General features: G+C 45.3%; 1 protein-coding gene across 1 annotated transcript; it reads right to left on the bottom strand.

Annotated features, from left to right (window-relative positions):
- Positions 1-365: 365 nt before the first annotated feature.
- On the bottom strand, positions 366-12,155 carry LOC128429893 (FHF complex subunit HOOK interacting protein 1A). Its single transcript, XM_053415755.1, has 18 exons — positions 11,901-12,155; positions 10,464-10,515; positions 9,023-9,293; positions 7,974-8,169; positions 7,662-7,883; positions 7,131-7,293; positions 6,884-6,995; positions 5,289-5,390; positions 5,010-5,066; positions 4,803-4,889; positions 4,506-4,673; positions 4,342-4,421; positions 3,986-4,164; positions 3,796-3,907; positions 2,313-3,661; positions 1,996-2,177; positions 1,787-1,907; positions 366-1,675 (listed from the first exon to the last, which is right to left on the bottom strand). The coding sequence occupies exons 3-18, from the start codon at positions 9,125-9,127 to the stop codon at positions 1,443-1,445; spliced, it is 3,468 nt and encodes a 1,155-aa protein (XP_053271730.1). The 5' UTR covers positions 9,128-9,293; positions 10,464-10,515; positions 11,901-12,155; the 3' UTR covers positions 366-1,442.
- Between the last annotated feature and the right edge of the window lie 868 nt (positions 12,156-13,023).

The following is a 13,023-nucleotide window of genomic DNA, read 5'->3' on the forward strand; positions in this document are numbered from 1 at the left end:
TAAGACAGAGCCGTGATTTGTCGCTACTGTCGCTACAGACTTAGTTTGCAAAGACCTTTAGTCTTGTTTTCTTATTGGGTGTAAACTCAAATGTAATCCTGTAACTTACTGCTGTGCTGCAGCCTCTGCAAAGTCTATAAAGACAACTCTGCCATACTTGAACATTTTATATAAATCATCCACTATATAGCAACAAAGAGGTTTAACCCAATTTGCAAAATGTTCTTTTCATATTAAAAACAAATCTGTTGCTTCATTGACCTGCACTTGAAAAGTTCCAAACCCATTTAAGACTCTTTTAATAGATGAATCTTAAAAATGATGAAGACATTTTAAAGAAGCAAAAAAAAGTCACAGACAGAGCGTTGGCAGGGATCACGATATTTTATGGTCTTAATTATTTTCACATCATCTTAGCAATAATTTCCTCCAAAAGGAAAGAAGAAACTTTAGAATGAAGCGTCACAGTGGTGGTTCACCAGCAGATGGCAGCATTGACCCTCAACAGGATGGGCTGAGAGACGTACTGCTTCAGGCCATTCAGATTCTGCCATCCCATAATAACAATGTAGTAATGATGGTTTGTGTAGTGACGAGGGTGGAAGTGTTTACAATCAGGGACAGAAAGAGTCTGGGGAACTTCGTTGGTGTAAAAATTGTAGGAAGTGAGAACACAGATCTCAGTTGGATGGAGCTCAGGTGAAGTGAAGCCAATGCAAACAGGAAGTCAGATTTTCCTTCTTTCAAACGCAACAGGTGAATTAAAAAAAACAAACAAAGAGGGACAAACATTAACAAACTGAAATCACACAATTAACATTAAAAACAATGCAGCACAAACTGATACAAGTGCAAATGAGACAAGATACAACTTGCACATCGTGTGTATTGCACGGAAATCTCTTAGTGTGTTGAAGTAAGGCATTGTCATCACTGTGTAAGAGTGTTTGTGTTTGTGCATATAAAGACAAAACAGAACAAACTCTTCATTTCACCATTAAGGTTAAATCAGCTGGAATAAGGTACTTTTCTTTTTAAAAATAAGACAAACAAATATTTCAGAAACATTTGTAGAAACTATTTTCACTGACCACACAAACATTTAGAGAAGGAATATTATTTTATCGTCAAAATTTGACCCATGAAATTATCTTCATCAGCAAAAATCATGAACCATATTCACATGGGAGGGGGAGGGGTATTCAAGTGCTGCCAGGAATATATACAAATGTACAAGTTTATGCATGAATCCATATAATTTACTTGTTGTGGTCGTATAGTTTGTGTTTTGTAGCTTGTCGTATGTCTTGTGCTTTGGGACTTTTAGAAAGCCCCCCCGTCTTCTGCTGCTGGTTGCATATCACTTCCTCTGTTTGAGGTTTTCAGCAGTGCCTTGCTCACGGGCACATCAGTGGCACTTTCTCAGGCAACGCTCCTTTCGATTACTCCTCGGGAGAACAGTCCAATGCGACGCTGTGCTCCTGGGCGATGGCGGCTAGCTCTTTGAGGAACTCTGCGAACAGGACGATGGCGAACACTCGGCTCTTGGCTTGGGGGGGGATCGGAGGGCAGGGCGGCAGGACGCCGAGAGGAGGCAGAGCCAGAGCGTTTCTCACAGAGCCGTTGGGGAGGGACGGGTCCAGGATGATATCGCTGCCGTGGGACTCGAGGCACTCTGAGGAACAAGAGGACGGTAAAGGTCAGTATGCTACAGGCAAAATGTTTTCTACACCTTTTCCAACTTGATATCTAGTGTGGTGATCTCATAGGGTTTGTGTCTATTCACCTCTAAACTTGCTGTCCTGGTCTTTCACCAACAAGAACCTCCAGGCCTGAGTGACCAGCGCTGGATAATCTGCTCTGGCCGCCACGTAGCGCTCAACCTGAGCATGAACCGACACCAACACCTACAGAGACGTACACAACCTTATCATTTAGATCTGTGAAACAATGAGAACCAGAACCAGATGCATAAGACGTGTGATCGGATGTTACCTGGTACAGAGTGCGTACGTTGGGCTGAGTGTGCGTTGTGTCGGTGCTGAGCATGAAGGCTCTCAGCAGAGGTTGTGGGTACGACGCCAGCTGGGCCAAGATGCCCGTCACCAGCAGGTTCACAGCGATGGAGTTCTCCAGAATGTTCTCGAGCCGAGACAACAGGACACTGATGAACGGACCTGGGACACGAGGTAAACTCCAGGTTAGTGTGAATATAAAGTCTCAGCTTAAGCTTGACCGAGTCACAAAGCCTCTCTGAGTTTTTCTAATGGAATTCAGAAAGCCACTTAAAACACTCAAGCTCAGAAACACACCTGTAAATGGAACTCCATTCCTTCTGCTGCCTTTTGTCTCCTCTCCTTCCTCTACCTCCTCCATCGCCTCCTCCTCCTCCTCTCCGTCCTCCCAGGATGAACTACAACCTGATTCTTGGAAGAGCCCCTCTTCCTCCTCCAACAGTTTTTGCCTGAGCGCTCGGACCCGCCTCCTGAATGTGCCGATGTCCTCCGCGATGTCATCGCAGTCTGGCTCCACCCCGAGGGAGAGCATGAGGTCTTGGTACTGGGACAGGAAGCCGTTGTTATTCTTCACTTTGTTATCAGGCAGGCCTTGAGACGTGGTTGTGTAATGTGGCTCAGATCCATTGTGGCCATTGGGTAAAGTGTTTGTCCCTAAACACATTGTTGGATATAGAAGCTGTTGGTGTGTTGTGTGCTTGTGATGGACAGTTGTGTTAGTTGTGAGGTCAATCTGGTTGCAGCTTTTCTTTAACGATTGTCTGTCTTCATCAGCATCATCACATTCGCTGATGATGTGATTCTTTACATCGAAACCGTTGGTGAAAACCTTATGTCCCCTCGTCTCTCCTTGTGATTCAGGCCTGATTTTCTGGTCTTCCTCTTCCTCCCTCCGTCTCCCAGTCTCGCTGCGGCATTCCTCCCTCTCTCCATCTTCGCTCCTCCTCTTCACCTCCTCTCCACAAACTTCGCTCCCTATTCTTTCCTCCCTCTCTCCATCCTCGCCCCTCCTCCTTGTCGACATAATGCTGTTAACCGTTTCCATCACCGTTCTCCCTGTTTGCGTTAACATTGTTGTGATTGTTGACGTTGTCACTGCTGTTGGCGCTTGCTGACCGTGTGAGACGCTTCCTCGTGCCAGTCGATTCGCTGCCATGATTCGCTCCAACATGGCCGCCTTTGTGTCCTTCTGGGCGACTAGATCGTAGACGAGAACATCGTCCTGAAACTCGGACTCCTCTACGTACGAGCCGTGCACCAACTTGATCGCACTGCGTCGCATTTCCTGGATGTGCTGAGGAGGTAAAGGAGGAGGTGGACCCAGGGTCACAGTGCCGTTGGCAAACCCTGAGTTCATCATTACTGATGAAGAGAGATCGTCATCTTCAAAAATGTCATCCCACTCCAGCTCCAGAGCGGAACCGGCCCTTCCTGTCTGGTAGCTGGTGGAGACGGTATCTGAGGAGGAAGGGGTGGGGGAGAGCGCAGAAGGAGGAGGAGTGGTGACCAAAGAGCAGATGGAGTCACTCTTGACCCGCTGTATAAATTCTTCCTCTTCTTCTACGTCGCCCCCTGGTGTCTCAGATCTGTTATCATCACACGAAGGGTTGATCCCGTCATATGGGGCCGACCAGAGCCGACATGCCCTGCAGGAAAACAACACTCATTACACCTACTGGTTTATTCCCCAGAACAAAAGAAGAACTAAGAATCAACTTGAACTGTTGACCATTGTTTCCTGATTTCATTGCCGAGGGATTAAAATGTCATGCACACAAACCTGTGGGACTCGGAGATGGCCTGGCGAGCGTCGGAGAGGTAGTGGAGGTAGTTAACATCCATCAGAAAATCGGAACCTCGACAGTAACCGACACTGTCCGACACCGACAGGTCTAACACAGACAGACAATTTAAGTTAGCACGCAAATGTGTACAGGTGCTTGTGTTGTGTATGTCTCCGTTGTACTGACCTGCTCCTTTGGGGAAGTGGATGTGCTCAGAGTGTGAGCGTGTGTTTGTGTTGTGGAGGTACACAGGACACCAGGAGGGCATGAGGAGCAGGAAGGAGGCGGCGCTGCTGGAGTAACAGTCCCTCTGCTTTAAGGAGGAGCGCTGCTTCCTGCTCAGGTGGCTGCAGGGAATCAGATACCTGAGGACACAGAGACACGCCCACGTCAGTCCGAGACACGCCCACGTCAGTCTGAGAGTTGACCAGTTCGATGACATGACAGCAGCCAGCCACTAGCCTGTTGCCCCTAGTGGCCGGCTGCAGTATAAATAATATATGGACCAAACTCCATTTCATTTTTTTACTTATCAGACTGACCTGAACACCAGCTGCAGCATGACATCTTCACAGAACAGACCAATCAGAGTCCTGAACAGAGCCAGAGACACTGTGCCCAGCTGAAGGACACACAAAAAGGGTCAGAGGTCATCTCACTTGTTAGGATAGAGCATCCTCCACCTATCAGACAGTACATCTGTTACCTGGAAGGGCGTGTTGACCCGGCTGACCAGCGTGTCCAGAATGTGCACGTTGTCGTGCGTGTGCAGCAGGATGAAGGACAGGAAGGTTTGGAGGAGGGCGGGCTCGGAGATGGAGCGCAGGAACAGGTCCAGGTACGCCGTGGTGGTCATCACCTCCTCCACCGTCAGCTGAACACACACACAGAAGAACACACTCTTACACACTTTGCTTGGTTCAGACCTTCACACTTTTCAGTTTAGTCTGAACCTAAACATTGGTTGTGTAAGGTTCCTCGGAGCCCGGATGTGTTCAGGTACCTTATGCAGAGCCGGAGCCAGAACAGGCACCAGGAATCCATTGTAGATGTAACTGAGCAACTGAGATCTGATGGAGGGATGAGCGACCTGAGGGAAACAGATAAGGACAGAACAGACAGAGTGATGAATGCTTCTCTTTTAAATGGTCTCTTTATTCACAGCCTGTGTGTGTTTGTGTGTGTGTGTGTGTGTGTGTGTGTGTGTTACCTTGGTGACAGCACCACAGAAGTCCAATGAATGCAGGAGGTGGACGAGAGCTGGAACCTGTTGACCCCAAACATCAGGTCAGAGTGACGTCAACATTCATAAATCAAATCATTCTTCTGTTTATTCTCTCATTCACCCGTTCACTTCACCGATTCTATAAGATTCATTTTACTTTGATACATTTTTTTTAAAACGTGCAAACACAATAAGTCAGTTGCGTGAGTCCGTGGGTCAGTTTCCTGCTCCTGTCACTCATCACTGTGTGTTCATGGTGGTTACCTGCTGCCAGTCGGCCTGGTCCAGACAGTGCCAGTCTTCACTGTAAACCTGCAGCCTGGCTGGAAGAGACGAGTAGAGACCAGACAGACCTGTGGCCAGCACCTGTCACCACACACACACACACACACACAGACACACAAAGAATATTCAAAACAATCTTAAGAAGTCTTAAATCAGAGGTAAGGTGTTTTATAGGCCTGACAACATCTTTAAAGGGTCTTACAAAGCCTTATAGAGTCTTAAAATGTATTTTATTAAGTCTTCTAAGCCTCTCAAAATCTTTGAACACACACAGGCCTTTATGAAAATGAAATACCAAGGTGGCTCAATGTGTTTTTTCTATTAAAAGCCGGAAATATGGTCAGATATAAACAGTGGAGAGACGAGAAACGAGCAGTATGAGCCAGAGAAGGTACAAAGCCACATGATGAATATCTACACAAACCGCAGCAGCAGATGTGGTTCGACAAACAGATGCAGTCTCAAGTCTCGTTAACAATCAGGCAGCTGCCCAATCATGTGCAGACTTACTAATCCCTCTCTGCGCACCAGCCAATCTCACGCTGCTTTACTAATCTGCACTCAGCACAAAGATTGAGGTCAGATTGTGGTCACATGGGTTTAAATCTGACACACACACACACACACGCAGCACACGCTTGTGTCTTAGCTCGCCCTGTCGCACACACACAGAAACTGGCAGTGACTAAACAAACATAGCCGACAGAGGGAGTTTACAGGCAATTTATACATAAAGAGTTTGATATTTTTTTGTATACCGTCATTTAGATTTTTGGAATTAGTTATTATTTACTAAATGTTCTCCATATTTGATCTTTTTCAGACTTTCGTGTCACTTTTTTAAGTTCATGTTTCTGATAAGTTTGGGTTTAAGAAGATATTTGATTATTTCAAACAGAGGGGAAATATCATGATTGACAGCTGAGACTGACTCCTGATTGGTCGAGTGGGTTTAATGTCTGAGATGTCTGAGCTTCATTTCTGTACAACAGCTGGAAGTAGAGACGCATCATCCATCGTTATTCACAGTCTATGTTTCTGCCCTAAAGCTACTGGTTATATGCCATTTGTCCTCCGTCTGCCACCATCTCTCTCTCTCTCTCTCTCTTTCGCTCTCTTTCTTTCTCTCTGTCTGTCTCTCTTCTCCTTCCTCTCTCGGTCTGTCACACTCTCTCACTCCCTGAGTCCCTGAGGAAGAGTATGAGCTCATTAGTTCATTACATAACTGAGTTAATGAGATTACAAAGCAGAGCGGAGATGAATGGAGGAATGAGCTCCACCGCTGCACAGCTCAAGACACACATCTCATTCATAAAAGCTTCTTCACACTTGACAAACAAACAGAGATTTATTCCTATTTCAGTTTTTTATTCACATCGTCTGAGTCGAGCCGATCTTGAACAATTCGATGACGTGACCATGACGAGCAGCTGCAGACATGAGGCGACCATGAAGCTCCACAGAGGTATTTTAGAATGAAGCGTCAAGGTTCACGCTCACAATCCTGTGATTGTGTGTGTGTGTGTGTATGTGTGTGTGTCTATGTGTGTGTGTGTCTGTGTGTGTGTACTTACAGGACAGAAGTATGTGCTCTCTCCGATGTGCTGGGCGACTCGAGGCTCGGAGGACGACAGAGACATGATGAGCAGCAGAGCGTCTCGGGCCTGTTGACCCACTGAACCCTGTCTGAGATACAGAGATAATCAAGTGTTTTACATATGCTAATGTACATTGTGTGTGTATACAGTGGTGTATATACCCATCTGAGAATATACATATGTGTGTGTATACTTGTGTGTATACACGTGTATAGACCCCTACCTGTGTGTGTAGGGTATGAGCAGGGAGAAGAGGAGGAAGTTGGCGGCTCCCTGGTCCTCACTGGTGTGGAAGAACAGCTCCAGCACCGAGGGATCTTTGACCAGAGCGACACACAGCTGGTTCAGCAGGAGGACAAGCTCCGCCTCCACCACGCCGCCGCTGTCTGGAGAGGGAACGCAGGCGATTAGCTAACCACCTTACCATCGACACCTGCAGCGTGTGAAGCCACTTCTTAATGAGCCACTTACAACCAATTAGATGTCAGGAGACAGTTAAACCATCTCCAGTTGCTCTTTAAACTGATTAGCCAGGTGAAGGAAATCCATGACGGTGACACCAACAGAAAAAAACTCAAAACTCTCTTCAGGTGTTTAAGGCAACTGATGATTTTCACATTGGCAGAACCTGCACTTTATGAAAGGCTTTTATTCTGAGCATCTGTGGTGGTTGCCTGGAACTCTTATGATAATCACAGGACACATGTCTCTGTCACACAGCAAAGAGAATAAGTGTGTTTCGCGGTCAACTCACCGGTTCCAGCTCCAGCACACGAGGCCAGCAGCATCATGAGCGGTCGGAGAACAGGCTTATGATGCAGCAGAGGCTGTTTGGCCTGAGACAGGAGCATCTGGTACATCCGGAGCTGCTCCAGCTTCATGTCCTCAGTGAACTGCCTCCTCAGGCTCCACAGGAACAACCTCTCCATCACACCCTCCAGAACCACGAACTCCAGGATCGGACCCATCGCTCCTCCTGAAATCAGGACGTTAAACTCATTGGACCACGTACAATCCATCACTGTGACACGATGCAGCCGGCTGGGTTCTTGTGTTGGTCTCTAACCTTGCCCTGCGTCTTCCTCCATCAGCAGGAAGAGCATGTGCTCCACGTAGTTCTGGACGGCGCTGGCTTCGTCAGCCGGGATGGGGCCGAGGCGTAACGCTCCAGAGCCGCTGGGGCTGCTAGTGTGACCGGAGAGGAAGCTCAGCGCCCCAGCGCCGCTGCGACCCGGCTCGTGTTTCTCCAGAATCTTCACGACCTGTAGAGAGATCCGACATATATGTAATCTAATGAATGATAGAATTCTACATGTATTTTACATGATCATCTTAAAAGATTCGATTGCATCTCCACTACAGTTGGTTGGCAACTTCAGAAATATCCTTTTTCCCATTACAACTTTTTCCCAGCTGTCTGTTTAAGGGTTTTAAACTTTAGTGATGTTTTCAAACAGGTGAAAAGTTTGATTATATGCACGATACGACAATATTAGAAATTTGATACTGTATATTCCAAATTTATCCTTATGCATTAATCGCCTTTTTGCTGATTTGTGTATTTATTGTCAACATGTTAAATAGGAAAGATTTCATTTGCTCTGAGAAGTGGACGATAGAAAAGAGACGAACAAGGGCTGAATGCATGAATGAAAAGAAAGAGAGAAAGGGAAGAATGTCATTCACTGTCTGGTCTTGTGTTAACCTTTGACCCCAAGCTGCTTCAGACAAGGACCACACTCACTCACTCACACACACACACACACACACAATACACTTGTGGACACACACAGGCAAAAAGTGTGTGTGGGTTTTCTTGGCGGTTGTAGAGAGAGGTCTGTTCTAAATGGATCCTGTGTTTAAGGGCCAAAGTCTGGGTCAGCAACGCACACACACACAATATAACACACACAATAACACACACACAAGATCACAAACTGTGTCAGCCAACCATTACGAGATAATAGGACAGACTGAAGAGATGGACAGATAAAGAAAGGGAAAGAGATGTTTTAAAAGAGTAAATCAAATGTTTGTGATTGATTGATCGATCAATAGGTTGGTTGGTTGATTGGTTGATTGACTGACTGATTGATTAATTGACTGATTGATTACCTGTGCCCAGTGGTTCTTGAACACGATCATGCAGGTCTCCGGGTCCACTCCTCTCAACGTGAGAGACTTCTTCCGGGCGCCCCTGACCACCACCGAGGCCATCATTTTGATTGGCTGTCAGGCGGCTATAGCATGTTTCCAGTGAATATGCGTGTGTGTCTGTGGGGAGGAGGCGGGGTGATGGTCCTCTGATGTGAGGACAGGGGGCATTGGCAGGATCTCTCACCCCAGCATCAGACTCCTGTCCTGGGCTCTGCAGACAGCTGCTGGCCTGCGGGACGAGGACAGAGAGACACCCTCTGTTAGTTGACGTATTTACAGACATGGCCGACACACTTGGACTTCCTGGAGCTCACCTGTACTTTTCAACTTATTTAAAACATACGTATAACTGAGGGTTTTTCATGTGAGAGGCTGTGAAAACGATTTTCCTTCCTTCCAGGCCGTTTCATTTAACTTCCCCACGTTATGAAAATCAACTTGCTGAGAGCTGCAGGAGGATAATCTATGACGGTGGATGCTATTTTTAGCCCTGCTAGCACCAGGGCTCAAAGGATGGTCCACTGCTTTGGGTCAGACGGAAATATATCAAAACAAACAGATTATGTTTTTTACAAACCTTAAAAGACCTTTGTTGATACATAAACATGAACTCATCATATGATCCAGTTTTTTGTTATTGCTAAATGCTGCAAAACCAAAAATCATCCATGACTGTAGAAGCATCCGGTGTCTGGATTACCACATTAAATAACTTAACGCTAAGCAGGATATCATGGAGCAGCGACTCGACTCCGACACCCTGCAGATGTCTGAACTCCTCATCCTGTCTTTAAGGCTGAGCCCAGACACCCAGCAAAGGAAGCTCATTACCGGCTGCTGGTTTGTGTGTTATCTCCTTCATTCATCTACTAGTGAGATAGTGACCACAGGTGAGGTTCGTAACCTTTGCTTTGCGGCTCAGCTCCACCTTCACCTCGCTTCACCCTCTCCAAATCCAAATCGAATCCACACCTGGTGAACTGGAGGGGATGTGTGTCTTTATTGTTTCAACCTAACTGAGAAGACTTGTCCTGAACTTGTTGTGTGTTTGAAAAGTCCAGTGGATTTATTTCTGACGCACAAACTCTGAGGTGAACAACATATTAATCCTCAGCATGGGGGCGGGTGAGCAGAGCGGGGGAGGGGGACACTTTTCTCTCGCTCCTAAACACCCGATGACTCCAGAACTGTATCAGTACATCCTCCCCTTCCTATCTCTGCTCAGACACCAACGCCAGCCAAGGCCGAGACAGGAAGTGAAGGTCGTCAGCGGCTGCAAGGAAACAGGAAGAGTGGTCCGAGTGCGTCCGAGTCCCACCCAGGGCGTTCCAGGACATTCCAGGACATTCCATGAATTCCCACCACAGCACCCCCCAACTGCAGAGAACAGTGTACCTACCTCGGAGCTGCTGCCGAGGCCACATGGACGAGCGAGCCTGGCACCTGCTGTCCTGAGAAAGAGAGAGAGAGAGAGAGATTGTTAAACTGTCTGGCTCGAACACAGACAGACACAAAGACATACATTTTTGTACTTCTATCTTAGGGAGGAAACTTATCGGCATATTGTAATCGCCAGCCTCTAACCATCACAGCTAAATGCCTAATCCTAACCTAAAGCTAATTCTGAACCTAAAACTGAGTCTTAACCCTGAAGCAGAGAAAGTGAGGACCGGACAAAATGTCCTCACTTTGCAAAAATGTCTTCACTCCTGTGCTCAAACTGGTCCTCACAAATATATCTGTACAGGCCCCCACACACACATAAACACAGATTAAAGGCCCAGATGGTAAAGGATGGATTTGTAAATCGTGTGTATGAGATAGTGATGTTTAATCCCAAACCGCCACCATGAGTGTGAGTCTGCGTGAGTGTGTGTTTGTGTGTGTCAGTCATAGCCTACCTTTGGAAACAAATATAATACTAAAAACCAGTTAATTGGGGACAACTTGTCCAACACGAGGACAAAAGCTGAGTCTCTAATTAGGAAAACACAGATTTTTGGGTCAGTGGTTAAAGTTATGCTGAGTCTCCAGGAAATGATGTCCCCACAAGTGCCGGCATGTGTGTGTGAGTGTGTGTCCTTGTTTAAGTCAGACAGTCACATGCCATCACACAAACCAGGGATTACACACACACACACACACACATGTAGGCCGGAGGTATTCACGTTGTTTCTGACCTGCTTTTTGACGCTCTTCGTTTTATCTGATTGAGGTTTAGATGAAATCATGATGGTGACTGTTCAAGGGCACTTCAGCAGGACACACACACACTCTCACACAAATACACACACACACACACACAGCCAGGACTGAATATGCAAATGCTTTACAGAAAATTAAAGTGTGACCACCATTACACTAATAAAAACTAAAATCAGGTAAATCATACCTGCTGTCATCTGGTCCTGTCTGATGTGGTGAGGCGTGTGTGCATACACTTATTAGCAACTTTAGGCAAGCTAATGAGTGTGTGCACATGGCTATATACCACACACAGACACACATACACACACTCACGGTAGATACTTATATTCTGTTGATCTTTCATCAAAAAAAGTACTAATTTCAATTGTTCAACTATTTGAATCTCCCTCTTTATTGTTTCTCTCATGCTCTACTAATATTCTATTCTGTTCTAATTATGTTTTACTTCTATTACTTCATTACAGAGTTTTTCCATTTGTTTTGTTCACTTCACTAAACCATATATGTATATAATATCATTGTTAATGTAAAATGTTTTATTATTCAAATTTCCTAATTATACATTGTTATTATTCATATAACATTTTTACAATTCTTTTCTACCTTTACTCTTAATATAGACACTAACCTGCTGGAGTGAGTTAAACGTGTCTCAATCTCTTCTACTGTTCCTCCTCCTTCTCCTTCTTCTCCTTCTTCTCCTTCTTCTCTTCTTCTTCTTCTCAGAAGACACAAAGTAAATCCAAAAACAATACAAGCAATAATAAAAGTCAAATAAAGTAAAATCCAGACGTTTCTTTTTCTTCTTGTAAAACGAGCTGTTGTTTTGTTTCAGTCTCTCTGAGGCTTTAAGCTGCTCAGCTGTCAATCACCCTGCTGCTGGCCGCTAGGTAACTCTATGGCCCCGCCCAAATGTACCACAAACCACGCCCCGGAGAGAAGGAGGGAGAGAGAGAGAGAGAGAGAGAGAGAGAGAGAGAGAGAGAGAGAGAGAGAGAGAGAGAGAGAGAGAGAGAGAGAAAGATTAGTCAGTGCTGCCCTCCTGTGGCAAAACACCGAAACTACAGTTGACATGTTAACAAGTGTTTTTGCTTCAGAATCAGATGCACTTGCAGAGTTTGAAATTGATGACATGACACATGGAACAATCACAAATCTACACAAATCAATTCTGAATCAAATCTTAAGAGTCATTAAATGTAAAAGTTCAAAGTGACAGAATCTCAAACATTCCTTCTGGGTCGTTTTAACTTTCAATAAAGGATTTTCTGTCTTTGTTTTGTCACAAACATAACTGTCAATATAACAAAGTGTCATTTGTGTCTTTGTTAATGATCATGGAAATTATAAAATCGTACATATATAATTTCAGTAATCATTCGCACAAATGCTGCAGAAATAAAGAAAAATTCTTCTCTAGTTGTTTTGTATGTGTTAAGGTTTGTTTTCTGTCTTTTATTTTGTGTTATATTTAGGTTGTTTTGCATCTTCGGTTGATTTCTTATTGTTTGGGAGGCTCTGAGTTATTTTGTGTCCCTTTTTGTGTGTCGTCGTTATTTTTAGTATCATCTGTGGTCATTTTTTATCTCAATGCAGTTGTTGTGTGTCACGACTGCTCATTAGTACCACTTTAGCCATGTAGCTTAGCTTGTGTCACTCTAGTTATGCTAATTGTCGGTTCCGCCATTTCTTTTCCCAAGTTTTTTTTTTTTTTTTTTAAGAGTCGGTGGATGACGTCACGAGGGCCGGTG

This window comes from Pleuronectes platessa, chromosome 23 (assembly GCF_947347685.1).
Source record: "Pleuronectes platessa chromosome 23, fPlePla1.1, whole genome shotgun sequence".
Classification (NCBI taxonomy): Eukaryota; Metazoa; Chordata; class Actinopteri; order Pleuronectiformes; family Pleuronectidae; genus Pleuronectes; species Pleuronectes platessa.

Coding starts and splice junctions, on each gene's coding strand:
- LOC128429893 (XM_053415755.1), bottom strand. CDS start 9,127: ATGATGGCCTCGGTGGTGGTCAGGGGCGCCCGGAAGAAGTCTCTCACG. Junction 7,884..7,973: donor GGAGGAAGACGCAGGGCAAG/GTTAGAGACCAA, acceptor TCCTGATTTCAG/GAGGAGCGATGGGTCCGATC. Junction 4,890..5,009: donor TCTGTGGTGCTGTCACCAAG/GTAACACACACA, acceptor TGTTTCCCTCAG/GTCGCTCATCCCTCCATCAG.